Source organism: Oryza glaberrima, chromosome 1 (genome assembly GCF_000147395.1).
Source record: "Oryza glaberrima chromosome 1, OglaRS2, whole genome shotgun sequence".
Lineage (NCBI taxonomy): Eukaryota > Viridiplantae > Streptophyta > Magnoliopsida > Poales > Poaceae > Oryza > Oryza glaberrima.
In genome coordinates this window covers 33,632,118-33,651,766 of record NC_068326.1, presented here as the reverse complement: position 1 = coordinate 33,651,766, position 19,649 = coordinate 33,632,118, and the positions used below count along the sequence as shown (strand labels likewise).

The window sequence follows — 19,649 nt, the reverse complement described above, 5'->3', positions numbered from 1 at the left end:
TTCGATACCATATCTGTATTCGTATTCATATCTGTAACATCCTGGCCTAATTAGGACGAGGCTTGTGTGGCCCATGTGAGCTGTGTGTTCATGTTTAGTACCACCTTACTAGTTTAGCAATGGTGAAACCAACTTATGAGACTTTGTCTCTCCAACCATGCCACTCTCGAGTTAACCCTTTTATACGAAGCGACGACGAAAGTGTAAGTGGAGTGATATGTGTAAGTGGGCCCGCCCGTCAGTCGGGCTGAGCTACGTGGTTCTGGAGGGAGGGCTGCTATAGTATCCATACCAGAACTATCCAAGAATTATCCGTATTCTTTTTCTCCGTTTTCATCCCTAGCAGCGAACGATGGTAGCATCATCCCTAGCGACGCGGTGGCACACAGTGTGTCCGCAACCATTGGATGCGCCTCTCCCACTGTAAGGGATTGAGAGAAAAATAAGAGGGAGAGAAAATTACCCAAACACCCCTATTAAATGAGAGATGGTATGAAGTGGGAAGGTAGTTGAGGGTAAAGTGAAGATAAATTTGAATGGGATGTGATTGATGTGATAAGTAGTATGGTAAGTTATACATATTTTAGGATAAAAATAAAAGCTAGAATTGGACTAATAGTGAGACGATGGGAGTATTTAGGAACATAGGGAGGAGAAATGCTTATTTCTAGACGAAGTACCACACGAGTATATCAATGAGATGCCATTTCTAATATATCATGATTGAAGGGCTACTAAGGATACTATTATTCTCATGCACGAGAATAAAGCGGCATAAATCAGTGGGGGTAACTGGAAGGAATAAGTTCACCCGAGGTGACTCAACTTAACAGTGAGATTTTTTAAGATCCTTTAACCACAAAACCAGAAATGTGTACCTCTAAACTCATGGCACGCGGGAGTTCCTCCTGGAGTTGAAGGAGGACGCCGAGGACGACGAGGGGACGCGGGTTAGGAACGGCTGATGATGATCCCACCGCTTCAGGGGCGCGTCCACGGCGGGGGCGCCGGCGGGTTTCTTGGACATGAGGTAGAGGAGGCTCGCCACCGGCGCGGAGCACGTCCGCAATGGGGAACGCGACAGCTGCGGCAGCCGTCGCGTGCTCCTCCCAGAGTTGCACGACGAGGTCGACAAGGACGACGACGAGGCCCGCGAGAGGAGCGGCTAGGCATGCGCCTCCCGCCGCTTCAAATTCCCACCAATCGGATCCTTCGCCTCACCGTCGCCCAGCTTCTTGGACACAAGCATGAGCAGATTGCGCCACCGATGCCCACTACACTGCGAACCTCCAAGCACGGCGGAGGCGAGCACGATGGGGAAGGGGGGCGCAATGGCGGGAGCATCGGCATGTGCCTCACACCGAAGAACAGCTCGTCAGCGGCGGACAGCACGGCAGCGACCGCGTAGACGCTGAACTCGAACTTGTCATCCTCCTCGTTGTCCAGCGGCGGCGAGCGTGGCCGGAGAAGGCGAGTGAGCGCGCGGCGGCCGGCGGAGTGGAGTAGAGCGGCGGCCGCGGGCGAGAGCACGGCCGGCGGAGCGAAGTGGGCCGCGGTGGGGCCATCTACCGCCGGCTGCGCGTCATCTTCGAGAGGTTAGAGAAGAGAAGAGAAGAGAGAAAAGAACAGGAAAAAAAGAGAAGAAATAAGATATGTGGGCCACATATTTTTTTCATCTCACTTACATGTGGACCCCGTACTTTTTTTATTTATTTTTTCTGGCTAGGATGCCATGTCAGTGAAACCACCCATATATACTACCATAGAGCCTTGAGTACACGGTTTATATGAGTTTAGGGATACACATTTCTGGTTTGTGGTTGAGGGACCTCAATAAATCTCATTGTTAAGTTGAGAGATCTCTGGTGAACGTTTTCCTAACTTGAATATTGCCATGATTCGCTTGGAACATGATCATTCATTGAGGCCCAGCTCTGAGGGCTGATGCAGCCCAACTATACCTATTCTAGCCCAGTTCATAATTACATGGTAGCAAACTGGGCCTCCAACAATCTAACAGTTGCGAGTAAATACAACTGTTACCACCAAAACAAATTTGTTAAACACAAGCGTTGATGAAGCAATGTTTTTCTTTTTCTCTATAATAACTCTCAAAGGGAGAAGAATCAAAGAGCAAAACTATGAAAATGAAAGAGCTGAAACTAAACACTCGAACGCCAATATGGGGAGAGAAGAAACAGCTATACAGGTCTCTTTCTTCTTTAATATATACACTGTAAATCAAAGATACTTTCCCCCTCGAGGCCAAATGAAGTCAATCTCAGTAAGAAGATATTTTTTTTACTAAAGTATCGACAAGTTGTGCCCAATGTCTCAGATAAGGTCCAAACAATGGACCTAGTTGATAATTCCCAACACGCAAGGAACGTCCAAGAAATGGACCTGCGAATGCCCAACACGCAAGGGGCAAATTGGTCTTGTCATGAAAGCTAAAAGCCAAAGGATATCGTTCCCAAACTCAAGCTCAACTGCTCAAGCATCGAGTGGTGGGCAGAAACAAATCCTTCCACGATAGTACTTCGCAGAGCAAGAGCAGCAGCATAGCAAAGATTAAGAGGAGATGCTTAATCTTCACACCATTAGGATGTCCATTCCTTCGCTACACAGATCCTCCCCATACCGATGTGCGCTGCTAAAGAGGAAGAGATCTTGTATCCGTGCCTGCAGCTCTGAAGATGATGGATCCGATGCTTCGTCGTCGCTTGGCGGAGACAAACGCCAGCAGGAGGTCCTTGCGAAGATCGCAATGCTTCAGGCGCAGAAGGTGCGCATCACAAGCTTCTTGGACGAGCGCTCTGCTTACCTGACCAAGTTTGCGAAGGATGCGGACACCGAGTTCGATCTGATTGGCCAGAACGCCATGAAAGAGCTTGATGAAGTTGGGGACCAGGTGAGCAACTCCCACAATGAAAGTTGAGCAGTTTATTGTTTCTCACCATTTGACAAGGTACCTGATGTGGTAGATAATGGAGAGGCTGGACAGCAAGATGCAGGCCTTTGAGGAGACTGCTGAAGTTCAAAGGCAGGAGATAGAAATGAACGAGAGGGTGCTTGAAGACTTCGAAGATTGGATTGAGAAGGAGAAAAATGAAGGTATGTTCTTCAAAAGCCTTGGGAAGGTGAAGCCTCGCAACAAGAAGGAACTCACGGTAAAACCAATACCCAAGCTAGAAGCACAAAAGGTCAAAGATATTGCAAAAGAAAGTGCAGGATCAAAAACTAGGATGAACATTTACCTTGGGCTCATGGCAATACTCGGGCTTACAATTGCAAATGCCGTCTTCGCAACACCTGAGGTGGAGTGGAGGAAGGTTGCAGCTCTGGGTCTAATATTCATTGGTTTGGTTGCTCAGGTCATCTACGAGCAGGATATCTCATCACCAGAAGCTGAAAAGAAGGGAGGAAAAGAAGAATGAATGAAGACTTGAGAGATAAGCATGAAAAAGTAGCAGTAGATTTTAATCAACATTTTCACAAGAAATGTAAAGTGTATAAAGTTCATATGAATATATAGTCTTTTGCAATCCAAGAATTTATTTTACTTGTAGCTTGGCCAATAGACCACAGGTTTCTCAAACCTGTGATTTGATAAACTCAAGCTAACTTCACTCTTGCATCAGATATATGTTTCAGCCATTAAACTTTCAAAAGCCAAAAACAAGGTAACTGGGTTACAATCAGATGCACCTAAAAGGCGTCTTTCTCTAGTTGTAATTCAAAGTGAATACTCTAACAGAGCAAAGTATGCGTCCAAAGGCATTATATTATCATAGGGCAAGAGAAATTATTGGCCATAAATCTGCAATTTGCATCTATAGTTTCTAAATCTCATAAAGTTATAGGAGTACAATCCAAGAATTATTTTGTTTGTAGCTTGGCCAATAGACCACAGGTTTCTCAAACCTGTGATTTGATAAACTCAAGCTAACTTCACTCTTGCATCAGATATATGTTTCAGCCATTAAACTTTCAAAAGCCAAAACAAAGTAACTGGGTTACAATCTGATGCACTTAAAAGGTATACTTCTCTTTGTTGTAATTCAAATTGAATATTCTAAGAGACAAAAGTATGTGTCCGAAGGCACTATATTATCATAGGGCAAGAGAAACTATTGGCCATATGGCTGCGATTTGCATCTATAGTTTCTAAATCTCATAAAATTATAGGAGTACAAAACAAAAAAGAAAAAAAATCTGAAAAGAACTTGGTCCTAGGCTGGTTGAGAAATACAGACTTTCAGTTGTTTTAGTCCTCAAGCTTGGCAAATGCAGAATCAAAAGAACAATAATAGGCAGGCAATAAAACACTGCTAAAGTTGTAAGGCAAAATTTGGTAAAGAGGTACTTCCTCCGTTTCACAATGTAAGACTTTCTAGCATTGCTCATATTCATATAGATGTTAATAAATCTAGGCATATATATATGTGTGTGTGTGTGTGTGTGCCACTGCACAGTGAGCTGACTTCCTTCTTAATGTAGAGCTTAATCTGTCAGTTTTTATCACGATACCCTCAAATGAGCTTCATGATTAACATAAGAGGAGTTGAAAAATGATATTACATAAGACCACAAAGCAAAGTAAAAAGTGTGAGGCATTGAAACAGAACAATATGCTGAAATCAAATGAAAAGAAATCAATACCATAAGGACTTTGAAGGTGTTATACTTGGATAGGTCCATACTTGATTACAGCCCTGACAAGTATATTCCATGTAATTACAGTCGGTATAATGCCTCGTGAGAGAACCTCATCCAATAACTGGATCCCCTCATGTATTCTGTCACAAGAGCATAGGCCCTTGATTCTTGTATTGTATGAAATTATGTCTGGTTCCAACCCATCTTCTGTTATGGAGGTCCAGAGAGTTGCTGCTTTGTCAATATAGCCAGTTTCATAAAGTCCATCCATCAGGGTGTTATAAGTCACTAGATTTGGGGGACAATTCTTCTTCTCTTTCATATCTGAGAAAACATGGAGAGCTTCATCAACTTTGCCAGCAGAACAAAGGCCATGGATTAGGATGTTATGCATCATCACATCAACCTTGAGACCCTTATAAAGAATTTGTTTCCAAATAGAAAGAGCATCATCAATCTTCTTGTCACTAAAAAGGCCACGGATCAACGATCCATAAGTAGTGATATCTGGTGTAAAGCCATTCTCTACCATTTCCCTTGCAACACTTGAAGCTTCTTGATACTTTTCAGCCTTACACAGACCATCTATTAAAGTGTTGTATGTGATGACTGTAGGAGAACAACCATTGTCTGCCATCTTGCTGTAAATTCTAACAGCATCACTAGTCCTGTATACTTGGCAGAACCCACTTATTAGTGCATTGTAAATATGAGAATTCGGTTTGCACCCATCCTTATCCATCTTCTCATATACTTTAACCGCATCAACTAACCTCCCAACATTGCATAATCCATTGATCATGGATGAATATGAGAACACATCTAATTGTTTGCCACTGACTCGAGCTTCCTCAAATATTGTAAATGCCTTATTAGCAAAGCCATTCTGGCATAATCCATGGATCAGAGTGCCAAAAGTCACTGTGTCAGGAATGCAAGCCACATCTTTCTCCAATAGGTCCCATAACTCTATAGCCTCATCAACCATACCACTGTCAAAGAGCCCCTTTATCATTATATTGTAAGTTCTTAAATTACGAAGCCCTGCAAACCCAGCACTATCCCAGAACTTCCAAGCTTCCTGTACCCTCCCTGCTTGACAGAACCCCTTGACGAGTGAATTATACATGGCAGCATCAATAACAAGCCCAGTCTTGATAATCTCAGAGTATACTCGTGCTGCACCATCCACATCTCCAGATCGGCACAAACCATGGATCAAGATCCCATAGGTAATTACATCTGGTTGGAGATTATTTGCCACCATCCTTTCCCAGACCTCACCCACCTCCTTGAATCTCCCAAACTTACACAATCCATCAAGCATCACATTGTAAGTAGCGAGGTTGGGCCTTGCACCTGGGTCCTTAACCAGTTTGTCCCACACCCTCATGACTTTCTCGAACTCACCGGCCTTAAAACACCCACCGAGGAGTGCATTGTAACAAACGACATCAGGCTGAACTCTACTCCTCGGCATTTCGTCGAGCAGGTCGAGGGCGTGATCCAAGCGGTCCTGTTTCGCGAGCCCGCACATGAGGGTCGAATAGGTGATGCGGTCGGGAGCAACTTGGCGGCGTCGCAGGGAGTCGAACAGAGTGACCGCTCGATCGAGGTCGCCACGGGCGCAGAGAGAGCGGAGGACGATGTTGTAGGTCTGAAGGTTGGGGGCGATGCGGCGGCCGAAGGCGCCATGGGAGAGGGAGGCAAAGAACGCGTCCGCGTCGGAGAAACGACGGGCGCGGACGAACGCGTCGAGGAGGGCGTTGTGGGAGCGGATGCCGGGGTTGCAGCCGAGGATGGAAGGGAGGGCGCGGAAGGCGTCGAGCGCGGCGTCGGGCATGATGGCGCGGGAGAAGGCGGATAGGACGACGAGCGCCGCGGACTCGGAGAAGCGCGGGCGGTGGCGCAGCCGCGGGAGGAGGTTGAGGAGGCGAGGGAGGTGGGACGGGGAAGAGGTGGCGAGGCGGCGGAGGAGGTGGAAGAGGAGCGGCTGGGGCGGTGGGAAGGCCGGGCGGGTGGAGACGAGGAGCTCAAGGTGGGCGAGCGCGGCGGTGGCGTCTGGCTCGGACTTGATCAGCTCCAGGAGGTGGTGGATGGGCGGCGGATCGGGATCGAGTTTCGCCGGCGGCATTGGGTTGTGGGAGCCGTCGCCACTTGCGGCGGCTGCGCGAGCGCGGAGGCCGGAGGGGATTTATATATTTTTGCAGAATTTGCGGATGGTTGCTGGACTGAATGAGGACTTGGCGGCCAAACGGTGCGAAATAGTTGAGGCTAGGGTCGAGTTAGGGCTACTTTTGGAGTTTAGATTGAAAACTTCCAAAAGAAATTTAGATATTTCATTTCTTGACAAATATCTCCTATAAATTTATGGGAGTATCTAAGAAAACTGAAAACTGACGTAAGTTTTTCGAGTCAAACACTTTAATATAACTATAATATAACTAAAATTTACTTACTTCACTACATTATAACTGTGTTGTAACTACGATGTCTTATAAAAAAATAGTCTTCAATTATGGTTTGGTTAGTTAGATCTGGGATTTTACGCGTGAAATATGTAAAAATTTCCTTCTAGCATTTTTTTTCCTTTATACACAAATCATGAAGCAATTCAATGGTTGCAAATCTGAAAGTTCTAGGGGCAAAAAAAAAACACTTGCGAAAGTTTTCTAGCAAATCCGTAAGTTCATTTCTAACAAAGAAATGGAGTTTGCAAAATCCTATGTATTAATTTCTTATTATGTCCTGATTTCGCGTAGGAAAACAACAGATCAAGTCTCAAGTCTATCTCATGTTTTCATTCTTCTTAAAAAAATTCCAACCCACTCATTCTCTTTGTCTCTCTACACACTCTAATTCCTTCAAAATTCTAACGATTTGTTTTCTATTAACTATCCAAACGTATTATGATTTTTTTACACTTTAGACTTTTTTTAAAAAAAATATTTTACAAATAAATCCCTGAAAATCTAATTATAGAAATGGACTCTTTTCAATATGATGATGACAAACATGTTAGCGCCGTCCCTCTAGCCTCCTAGTGGAAGGTAAATTACTAAATGAAAGGGGTCGGCGCCAATGTCATTGGCATCGGTGCACCGAGAATCTATTTGTCTATAAAAAAAGACCTATTTGTAGTAAAAAAATATTTATGAACAGTTTCTCCGTGTTAATATCACTTACGTCAAGGACCTATTTATAAATATTCTTTTTACAAATAGGCTATTTTCAAAAAACAAAAAGCACAAATAGATTCTCACATAAGTGACTTAGCTTGTGCGAGAAGGTTAGCAGAAGGCATCGTTATATTGTACCACAGCGCCAATGATGTTGGCATGGTGGTGTCGCAAAAAGGGACTCCATTCGTAAATTAAGTTTTTTGAAGTGTCTATTTGTAAATAAGTTTTAAAAAGGAAAAAAAATAAAAAAGCAAATATATTGCTTCTAATATTAATGTTTTGCAATCCTATAGGATTCCGTTATGCATAGCATCATATTTCTAGTTTTTTTCCCTGTTACCGTTTTTTCAAAATCATGTGTTCCAAAGGAACTCTTATAATAGAGAAATATTTATCTACCTAAAGGAAAATATTAGGTTAATTTCTGAGGGAGAGCAGCCGCACGCAGATTGGAATTGGGGCATCGCCCTGGCGGCCTTGTTTGGGACAAGGAAAAACTCTTTTAATTCCTGCGGGTCCCGATTCTTCCTCGCAGGAACCACAGAGCCCATCCACCCCCAGTTGGGCAGAGAGGTCCCCCCGGAGTCGCGTCGCGTAGGCGTAGCGTTTCGCTGGCTGTTGGGCGCCGCAGCCGCAGCCGTGCCCGACCCGCGAGACCCGGCGACCGTCTCCTCGCCTGTCCTCTCCTGTGACCGTGAGTACTTCTCCCCCCCTCCCTTTCCCTTCTCGTCGCCCCTCCTCCTCACCCTCCCCCTCCTTTCTCCTGCCCCTTCTTGTACAGTTCCATCTTTTTATAATTTGCTTTATTTAGCTGCTCGTATAGCTTCGTTAATTCCATGGTGAAATTGCTGGTAGAAACGCTAAAATGGTAGCCCTAATTTTGGGGGAAATTTGGAGCCGGCGCACCCCAGTCTCGTGAACGGGCAGTTCTGTTTAGTCGTGAGCTAACGGCTAATCCTCCCTATAGATCTAGAGTTTGTTAGAGTGATTGTACCACATATTTAGAGCTTTTCCGGTGTCGGCGCTCGATCCAAAGTCTCTCCGCGCCGCAGGATTCGCTAATTGGGGTTGCACAGTTCACGGTTTGGGTGGCTGATTCCTCTTGCGAAGTTGAGACCGTGCCTTGGTTCGAATCGGCCACTTCAGCGAATCGGCTGCCGTGGAGTATCTCATCTTCAGGAATCTTTCGCCTGCATCACCACCATTCACCAATCCCTATACCCGCGAAGAATTTGACCACTTCCTTTTCTTCTCGTAACTCCTAGTGCTACCAGGTCTAGGGGTCAATCTCCCAACTCGTCGTGTCCTCCGCTGGTTGGAGCTGCTTGCCCTGTCCTGTCACCCCCATCAACAACAACAGATGAACAGAAGGTCGCGGTAGCACCACAGATAAACGTACAGGAATTCGCGTCAGATTCTCTCCATGCTCGTCCGAGGTACCGTTGCTGTCTCCGCCGCCGCCGTCCTGTCTCGGCCGGGCTGTTTACCCGGTCACGTTTCGATTAGGGCCCTGGGGACTGGGGTTGCTGGAAACTTGAATGCGTGCATATTGGATATGCAGCAAGAACTAGAAGACATTCCTTGGGAAGAACTAGACATTCCTTGTTCTTCAGGTCCTTGTCTTCTCCGTACTACTTACTTGTAGTACTATACTTTGCATCTAATTGCTGGATGCCCTGGATCTGGTTGTTGGCATGGAGCAAACCGGGACGGAACACTGCCGGCAGGCGGCGTATGTGCACAAGTACAGCTATCGAAATCCTTGTGGACTTGTGGTCTCACTTAAGTCGTGTACCCAACTAGATATTGGCGTGTGGCTCATCTCTTATCTCATCTTCTTCCATGATCAAGAGCAAATCCCATCAAATCTGATGCGTCCTTGTCGGGGCCATCTGATGCCCGTGGCCTCTTGGCCTCTTCCACTTTGCCCCCAATTCTACTAAGGTTTATTTCCAGAGCTTGAGTCTCAAGATGGCTGTGGGTACTATATTGCGCATCTGACACCTGAATAAATCAGAATAAATGAGAGAAACAGCTGTTTGATACTCCATCCATCCTAAAAATTATAGTCAATCTTTTTATTTCAAATTTGAAACGGAGGGAGTAGCATAATTTGGGAAGACAAGTTTAAATTTCAAGCAAACTATATTTTTTTTGGCAACCGATTATTCATGGTACCTTTCAAATGCGCGATTTTTACTGATTATTTATGGTACCACTAAACACATGAATTTTGCAGCGTTTGGTTCAAATCCTCCATAATTCCTTTGAAATTCCTCAATTCTAAAGAAAGTCCTAGAGTTGTTTAAACAAAACACAAGAGATAAACTGTAGAGATAATTAATAAATAGACTAGCAGTTATATTCAGATTTAGGTGTTTTGTTATGCTTCTGCATATAGGTTTTTTTAACAAGTAAGGTTAGATAAGCTGCGGCAAGTTTTTTGTGGTGCATATTTTCAAGCTGTACGTCTTAATGACACATAAGTTTTAATTTTTTTTCCAAAAAAAACCAGTTTTTTAATAATTAAAAAAAACCTGTTTATATCAATCTTCTTTTGGTGACGCCGACATGTCAGCGGGCCAAGAAAGGACCACGACGTTGTGCTTTGCACAAATACTGTAGCACCACGCCAGTACCCCTTGTTGAGTTCATTGCATCGTGCTATCATTGCAGTGCTTACTCATCAACGAGCAAAAGCAAAATAAAACCATAAAAAAAGTCCTTGAAGAATATTAGTTCGGTCTATAATTTGACAGAAGTAGTAGCCCTACTGCCCCATCGCTGGCTTATTAGGCATAACAAAAAAAACTTAAATATGAAGTTGGCTTTGAGATTTTTTTTCATCTTAATTTATTCTTCAACATTAGTTTTGAATCGTTACTAATACCTATGTAAAAGTTTTATTTATAATTTATTTTAGATTAGCTTGATCTTTTTTCCCTTAAATCAAGTTTAACAGTAGAACCCACTGCTAGCTATAAGTTCATTATAGAGCTAACATGTATAATAGATTAGCTATGAGGTCAACTCTGTTTTTCCCTTTTATTTCTCTTACTAGGACTTACATATATTTCATAGAACATGTGTAAAGGTGGCTTTTGTATGAGAGGTTGAGAGCCAATACTCCATACTTTTCTTTACCTCTTTTTTTCATGTTTAGAGCTCACTATTTATCCTTGCTTTTATCGACCAAAGTGCATGTAATAGGAGCGTAGAACTAAAAAGATGCAAGTAGCGCATTGATTACTACCTTTGTTCTAAAATATAAAAAGATTTGATGTTGAACATGGTTATCAAGAAAGTAGTAGAAATTAAATGTCTAATTGACGTTTTTGGTTCAGAAGAAAAAGTATTTGGCAAAAATTAAGAAAGGTGAAATATTGTGGTTGATTGAAAAGAGAATAAATTGTTATATTTTAAGGTAATTCTAGGATGCTAGAAGTAGTATGTTAGGACGAGCCTAATAGATACCAACGGACTGAGGTGGTGTTTGGATTCAGGTAGTAAATTTTAGTCCCTGTCATATCGGATGTTTGGACGCTAATTTGGAGTATTAAACTTAGACTAATTACAAAACTGATTGTATAAATAAGAGCTAATTCGCGAGACAAATTTTTAAGCCTAATTAATACATAATTAACACATGTTTATTGTAGCATCACATAGGCTAATTATGGATTAATTAGGCTCAATAGGCTCACATAGTCCAGGGTTATGGAATGGGTTTTGTCATTAGTTTATGTTTAATAGTTCTAATTAGTGTCCCAATATACGACGTGACATGTACTAAAATTAGTCCATGTGATCCAAACACCAGCTGAATATGGAGCGCTGCATTACAATCGATTTTAATTTCTCTGGCTTGCAGTAATGCAATAGGAAATCTTACAGTACTCAAGTCAAATCTAAGAGCAAGTTTAATACTCCCTTATCCTATAATATAAGGTGTGCACGTATTCCAAGATTTAACTTTAAAAACATTTGACCAACAATTATTATAATATAAATTAAATTTTATTTGCTAAAATTAATATCATTAGATTGGCATTTAAATTTATTTTAACATGGTTATAATTTTGTTACAATAAACCTTATAGCATATGAGAGATTATAAGTCAAAGATTAGTTTTGAAGACTGTGACAAGTTTGACCATGCCTTATATTATGGGATGAAGGGAGTAGTATACCTAACTACTACCTCCAAATCATCTATAGCCAATTCATACAATAATTACCTATAAATATATACTTACTCCGTATCACACTATTAAGAGCAAGGCTAATAATAAAGCCGACCTATTACCTATAAGGTTTTTTTAGCCTTCTTTCAGCCCGCCCACATAATAGCTAGCTCTTTACAATTAATACATGGTCCACTTATCTCTCTCACAAAGTTTCTTGGTTCTGTGTCCAAGCTTAATATAAGTTTACAGCCCGCTTCTCCTCTCTCTTATCTTCTCTTCTCCACCTCAACATTTAGCCGGCTTATAGCTACTATTATACTTGCTCTAATACACACATTACGTCTTAAAGTCTGTACTACAACTACTGCTTATATCTTTTTTCTTTTATCTTCTCGATATATGTTTATAGCTGGCTTACAGTCTGATATTGTACGAGCTGTGCTCAGAGGCGTCAATCCTCTTCAGCTTTGCGTGACAAGATAGGCACACTGGCACAATGAACCCGTCTCACTGGCTGTGGGGCCCGTCAGGCTTTGCATCGACGGACCACACCTCCGCTCCACTCCCTAACCTCGAACATTCCATAATTCCATCCCAAATTTTACGAGTTACAGCTAATAAACCGCGGCCTCCATCCTCGCAGGCGCAGGCGGGAGCAGCAAGCTGGGGGCGCGCGGCGAGGCGGCTGCTACACCCGCCGCCGCCGCGGCCGGCCGCGGCGACCTCGCCCCGATGGTCGGGATGTACCAGCAGCAGCTCGTCGAAGACCCCTTCCCCCTGAGCGGCGGCTACTGCAGTGACCAGCCACGGCACGCGCCCGCCTCCGCCTCCACCTCCACCTCCACATCCTCGTCAGCTGCCGTTGCAGCCTCGCCGCTGGCGCAGGCGCATGGAGCCGGCGAGCCACGGCGGCTGTTCGAGGCGTTCATGGGGGAGATCCTGCTCCCGCTCCGCGGCGAGGGAGGTGCCAACGGCGGCGGCGTCGGCCGCGGTCCCGGCGGGGTTGGGGATCTGGGGGAGTTGCTGCGGTGGACGCGGGAGGTCGCCGCGAATCCCGTGGCGGCGCGGCCTGTTCCGGCGGAGGTCAAGGCGAGGAAGCGGCAGGTGCTGGCCTTACGGCGCGCTCGCTACCTCAGGATGGAGGACGTTGCGAACGCGGACGAGCTACCCAGCTTCTTCAAGGTGAGCTCCTTTACTCAATTTCCGATCTGTTGCCCATATGTTGCGCGTCTGGCCTCTTGCTTGATACGCGCCCGTTGGTGTTTGCTGCTGCATCTAGGATTTTGTCACTTTGTGTTGTTCCCTTTCGTACCATTAGGTTTGGCTTTCTGGATGTGCTTTTGTGTCTGGACTCTGGAGTCGCAGCCTCGCAAGGGCCGCGTGTTGACAATTGACCGGTCCTGCCCTGTTCATAGAATCTGTCACTGGCATTACAATAGAATAAAATCACAGCCTGCATAAACACACATGTACTGTTTACTTTTACTAACAATAGAAGATTCTAATCCGGAAGGGGAATCCTGACTTAAAACATGCGATTATCTCAGCGAGATCTTCTAATTGAAGGGAGCTTTTATTGGAACTGCATGTTGTGGAAATTAGGCACAGTGTGACCTACTACAATATATTTCCACATGACGGTGTCACATAATGCAGTACCAGTTAGAAAACTGTTGCCTGCATTCATGAACCATGATGGTTCCATCAGACACTGTTTTTCCTAGATGACCGATAGGACCTTTGTTTTTATACCTTCAAGTCTAACAACGGAAAACATTCTGCTACATGACCGATGTCTATTTGCTCAATGCACGGCATAGAAAGCTTCTTAGTCAACATTGTATTTGTGAAATAATTGATCACTAAACATATCTGCAAATTATGTTGAGGTAAAACATGAAACATCGCGGACAAATTGGAATGACTCTTAGTTAAGATGCCAATGACGTTGGTCATTGGATCTGTATAAATCCAGTCTACATATGGAGTAACAGTATGATTTTACTGGCAGTGATAAGCGGTGTTTTAAATTTCTTTTTCTTTGTTTAGTTAGTTTCTTTTGTTTCAATTTTTTGGTAGAGCCTTCTCTTGTGTTGCGATAAAGTTACCACATTCTGAGACTTCCTTCTCTTCTTTAATGAAATCAGTGGCGCTCTAGCCTCTCCTCTTTTTGACAAAGGACTTTACCCACTTGACTAGAGCCACCAGGAGTAATACTGTAGAAAACTGCACTAAACATTAAGAGAAAGCTAGATCAGACATAGAACAAGAAAATTATATTAGCAAGATTTTCTTTCTTGACACACCCTTTTACAAAGGTCTACATATTGGGGGTTCAATAAGAAAAGTATTTACATAGACAGACATGATTGTAGATCCATTGGCAGCAGCTTATGATATGTGTCATGTATAGCCAATTTTAACAAACCCTCATTACATTACTGATGTGAGATTGCTTTATGTAAAATAATTGTATCCCCCTCTTTGTTATTGTAAATAAAAACTATATTTCTGGAATCTGGACATGGTTGCATAGTGTAAATCGTGGTTGCAGTGTGTTGACATTATGGAATATATAAAAACCATCAATGATCTCTACTCATATCTTCCATGGATAATCATACTGGTAATTGGAACCCTAGAGTTGTAACATATACTATCACATTGTCTATTTTCATGTAGAGCTGGTGAAAAGGCTGTCACAGCCTCATAATTTAGTCCCAGAAGAATCATTTTTATAGTCGTTCCAGAATTGATCTGAAACCTCGACCCAGAAAAAGCTTTGGTCTGAAGCTGAAAAAACATATATGACCAGCACAGGTGCCATAGTGTGGTAAAGGAACTCAGATAAGTGCCAGTATGGCGTGTTTATATGTGGAGAGAAGCAGGAACTGCAGTTCACACACATGTCCTGTGCTTGAGGCTGATGTTTATCTAGATGCCAATGACAGTGTAACAGCCTACAAGCAGAGTGGTACTTAAGGGTGATAGATAATAATCTTTGGCAGATCCTAAATTTATTAGCTATGGGTTTTGTTGTTGGAAATTCAAGTATAATATTGTCATTTTCTTGTTAAAATCCTTGTGGTTCTGGATTTTTGTTATGTTACCAATAACACTCCAGTGGGCTCATTTTGAAGTCCCATTTGTGCACATGCCTTCATTACTGATCGTTAGATAAAATATCTGAAGGAGATTTTTATTAGTTTGAAATGTTATATAAGAATTGAGAATGTTTTGGGTAATGTTTTATTGGTAGTATGTTTACGCAGTATTGGTAGAAACAAATATTTGCCATGGAAATCCTCACTAATTGTTTGCTATCCAGAGAATTCCAGGACTGACGAACCGTTTTCTTGATAGTGACTTGATTAAGTTGATGTTTAATACTCATTTTAACTGTTCTGTTGTCTATAACTATTGAGTCATTTTAATTGACTATCTTTCGAAGCATAACTTAATGTGCATAGGAGCAAGCTGATGTATTCTTTGAAAATAACAGCATATGACATAGACTAAACCCAGGGCATAGTTTTGCTGTGGTATGCAATCTTGTTAGTAGGAGTTCTTACCGATTTGAGGAATATAATGCGATTGCATCAAAAAAGAAATGGTTCGAAGCATTTATGATATCCCATCAGTCGGAAAATCAAACGCTATGATGAGATACTACCTGTTCACCAGAATTACTTCTTTTCTGGGTGGTATGTATATGGTGGTGTGTTGCTTTAGGAAAAGTGGCTCTTCACTCTTATTCTTTTATTATGAATCTTGTGTTCTGCATGCCTAAACCTTATGTGGTATGCAATGGCAATGCTAGTTTCATAAATTGGATGCATGTATACCTCTGAGACGTTGCAAGGATTTGCTCTTTTGTCAAAGATGCTCAAGCAGTAGTCTTCTATCATGCAGCAGCATTACCCCCGTGGTGTTCTCTATCAGTAAACATATCACTGCAATTTCAGACTCCACAGTGAACATGGATACCACTGAGTCATGATTATTTCATTTGTTTCATCTAATAAGGGCATGAGGACTCCGTGTAAAATAAGTTGGAAATGTTCAAATAAAAGTGGTGAACAATTGTTTCCTATCTACATGGCAAATTTTACTTCTAAGTACTACGAAAACCCTGAGTTAAGTTTGTGGAATTTCCCCCCTATCTCAGAAGTTTGTCGATGTTTGATAACTTTGCTTTAGTACTTTTCAGTTTGTTTGCCAGATTATGATTATTTTTATTTTTCATGTCAGCTGCTACTGTGCATTATACTGCGGAAAACAATTTCCTTTTCTTACTATTTTAGAGCTTCCTGTGTTTTCAATCTTGCAGAAAAGGAAGTACAGATCTCACAATAACCATGCAGAAAGACAAAAAGGTAAAGGTTCGATGAATATGCCAACAAGGAAATCAGAGAGGCTAGCTAAGAGAATGAAACTCATGACATCAGTGCTCCTCACACAAAGGAAAAAGATTGGAGTTGGTGAGCATTTTCAGGCAGAGGTACCTGACTGGACTGAACCACCTTCAGATGAACTTGCTCGTTACAAAAATGACCCAAACATCTCAAAGATGCTAGGAACCAGAATTTGGCCACCTGAAGGTCAAGTTCTACAAACTGATAAAAAAATAGCTGGCCAGGGAAGGATGGAATCATGTAACTGTTCATACCCAGGATCCTTCTTCTGCAGACAGCATCACACAGATGCAGCCAGAGATCAGCTAAGGTGTGAACTCGGTAGAGCTTTCACAGAATGGCGATTTGATTCAATGGGTGAGGAGGTTTCTAAAATGTGGACTCGTGAGGAGCAACTAAAGTTTAATGCACTTGAGAGGTTGGTCCCTGTGATGGACCATAAGACTTTTTGGGCGGTAGCATCAAAACATCTTGCCTCAAAGACCAGGATAGAGTTGGTGCGTTATTACTTGAACGTTTTCTTGATGAGAAGAGTATTGAGCCAATGCAGATTAAATCTTTTGGAGATTGATAGTGATGAAGATGAAACAGAGGAAGAGGAGGATGAAGATCAATCTGAAAGCACCAGTACTTCCCAGAGGTATTGTTTACATTTCCTGGAATGGCCCACATATATTTTTGTAGATGGTTATAATCTGAATGCGCTGATGATTGAGCTACGCATTGGTCATTTCTATGAGAGTAGGATAACCAATTCACTTCAAACATACGCGTATTCTCCGGTACTATTGATGATGACTTCTGCTAACTCTTTTATTTTACTCCAGGACCCAGGATGCCCAGAATGTGAAGAGCATTTCATGAAATGGCTGACAGCTACCTGTCCACATTCTTTTTTGCATGTGCACTTGTTTTGTCTATGTGGAGACACTCGTGACCTCAATCGATTTGTCATTTCTCCATGTGGTCATTAGTCTGATCTTGGAAGATATTTGGATAAAGTGAGCCGTTCACTTTGCTAGAACACATCCATTCTGCAGAGAAACTTATTTGAATGGCAAACCATTCTCAATGTCTGTCTCAAGACAATCCATTCGGTTGTAACTCGAAGATTATCTGATCTGAATTGTTTCCCATTGTACAGGAAAAGAAAAGGAAAAGTAGATTGGGGGAAAGAAAACAAATGGTCTGGAACATTTCTTATTATTGAGACTTGGAAGGGCCAATGTGTCGCCTTTAGCAAGCTTTTTTGGCAATGCATATCTATCTCTTCTTGTGTTAATATTTACATTTTGGCACGATAAAGCTTATATCTTACAGAAGAAAAACAGATGAGCCCATTGTGTTTGAAAAGGCTTCTAGGTATCTTGCAATACGTAGTACTAGAACCTTTTGTTTCTTAAGCAGGCAACTTGTCAAACTAAAAACCATGTCTCGAAGAACAGGTTCATGCAAAAGGTTATTTTCCCTCACATCGTGTTCAGATGAAGAAATACCTTTTCTGGTTTATAAACGATTTACAAATGCTTTGAACTTCAAACAACAGTAGCATCTTGCATATTATATTCGCTGTTCCATATTGTAGAATCCAAAATTCTGGAAACATTGGTACCATGTTGTTTCTGTTCCGAATTTCAGGAAACGTCAGGAGAACTAGATTTGCAGCAGGATTGTGTCGTGTATGTTTGTACGATTGCTGTTTTAGTGTCCTCTGAATGTCAAAACAGCTTGGGGTACAGGAAACTGACTTGGGCTTGTTAGGAGGGGATTGACCCTCAATCCCCTTGAAATGGGATTAACCGAATAAGGTCTCAATCCCCTTGAAAAGGGTAAGGTCTGAGGGGTTGGGGAGAATATAGACCGAAAACCACAAACATAGCAGAAATCACTCATTCAAAATTCCCAATTAATTCTCATATTGCATTTACATATAATTTTTTATTTTGTTAATTGGCAAACAACAAAGAAAAAGACAAAAACAGGACGTGCGTCTTCCTTCTCCCTGTAGTCAGTCAATTTTATGTCGCACTAACAATTGAGTTTGATCTTTAAATTTAACATAGATGTTCAAATTCATAATATTAGAATGTATCTATCCATTTAAAATCTCTTATATTTAGGGATAGAGAGAGTATTACATTCAGGATATTTTTAGAAAAAAAATGTTTGAAAACTATTTTGGAGTGGTGTCTACCGTTTTCCCGTTACACTGTATATGCAATGCAGCCCGTGAGTTACAGACCGCGGGCTTCTATCCGGTGGTTTGGTTGCAGCTGAATCCATCGTGGTTTCACCAGTCTAATTTACCTGTTCCGTGAGCTACACGCGACATGCGAGCTACTATCTGAAATTTGCTCTCCTGTGCCTAGTTTGCAATTTGGGCACGTTGTTCTGATCCTCACAGCAATAAAACGATTGCACACGAAGCTCTCGCGTAGTCGCGTTGTACGTTGGCCTAAAATCCTAAACATCTCCAGCCGCAGAGACAGGGCACCCGAGATCTCAGCGGGCGGCAATGATTAGGCCAAGAACTCGGAAAGGTCCGTGCTTGATTCGATGTAAAAGCTGGTCTTTGATCATCATAAACCATCATCATGCGAGATTAGTTGCGTCGAGATGCGAGCCCGCGCGTACGGTCCTCGTCTCATCGCCAGTCGCCACGCCGGCCACAGCTCCTCCCCCCCCCGCCCCCCCCCCCCCCCCCTCGTCGTGTACTCGAGAAACAGGATCGTCATTTCACCCGCGGATCGAGACGTACGCGATGGCTCTACGCCTACGTCGCGCTAGTGCGCTACGCCGCTACTACTGCTGCTGTCTCCTCTACTTGTGGCTGCGGCTACGTGCGTACTAGTACTCCTACGCGCGCGGGCGAGTGTGGTGCCAAGCCATGCCACGGCCTGCAAAAGAAGCGGCGATTAAAGCTGGCTCGTCCCGTTGCTTTGCCCACCACTTTGGCCGGCCGCCTTTGAACCCGAGCGGCAGCATCAGCAGCAGCAGCAGCTGCGTGCCCGGTGATTCCCATGCAAATACTACACGAAACGACCGCTCTTTGCGACGAAGAGAAAAATAAAAAAAAAACTGCAATTTTCCCTCGCTTCCTGGGCCATCCATGCTCCCTCCTCGCGAGCCACCGCTCGCCATGCAGATGTTCCCGCCCTGAACCCCATTGCTTTCAATCCGGCTAGCTGTAGGAAGAGAGCCGTAGT

The 19,649-nt window shown here is 43.0% G+C and overlaps 3 protein-coding genes across 3 annotated transcripts; 2 read left to right on the top strand and 1 right to left on the bottom strand.

Annotated features, from left to right (window-relative positions):
- Positions 1-2,440: 2,440 nt before the first annotated feature.
- On the top strand, positions 2,441-3,568 carry LOC127780256 (uncharacterized). Its single transcript, XM_052307184.1, has 2 exons — positions 2,441-2,911; positions 2,985-3,568. The coding sequence occupies exons 1-2, from the start codon at positions 2,582-2,584 to the stop codon at positions 3,435-3,437; spliced, it is 783 nt and encodes a 260-aa protein (XP_052163144.1). The 5' UTR covers positions 2,441-2,581; the 3' UTR covers positions 3,438-3,568.
- On the bottom strand, positions 3,261-6,879 carry LOC127780245 (pentatricopeptide repeat-containing protein At3g09060). The gene is made up of 2 exons (XM_052307174.1): positions 4,663-6,879; positions 3,261-3,408 (listed from the first exon to the last, which is right to left on the bottom strand). Exon 1 carries the CDS (start codon positions 6,791-6,793, stop codon positions 4,682-4,684), a length of 2,112 nt encoding a protein of 703 aa, XP_052163134.1. The 5' UTR covers positions 6,794-6,879; the 3' UTR covers positions 3,261-3,408; positions 4,663-4,681.
- Positions 6,880-8,433: 1,554 nt separating this feature from the next.
- On the top strand, positions 8,434-17,725 carry LOC127756303 (uncharacterized). The gene is made up of 4 exons (XM_052281680.1): positions 8,434-8,535; positions 12,438-13,210; positions 16,359-17,083; positions 17,271-17,725. The coding sequence occupies exons 2-4, from the start codon at positions 12,761-12,763 to the stop codon at positions 17,305-17,307; spliced, it is 1,212 nt and encodes a 403-aa protein (XP_052137640.1). The 5' UTR covers positions 8,434-8,535; positions 12,438-12,760; the 3' UTR covers positions 17,308-17,725.
- Positions 17,726-19,649: the final 1,924 nt, after the last annotated feature.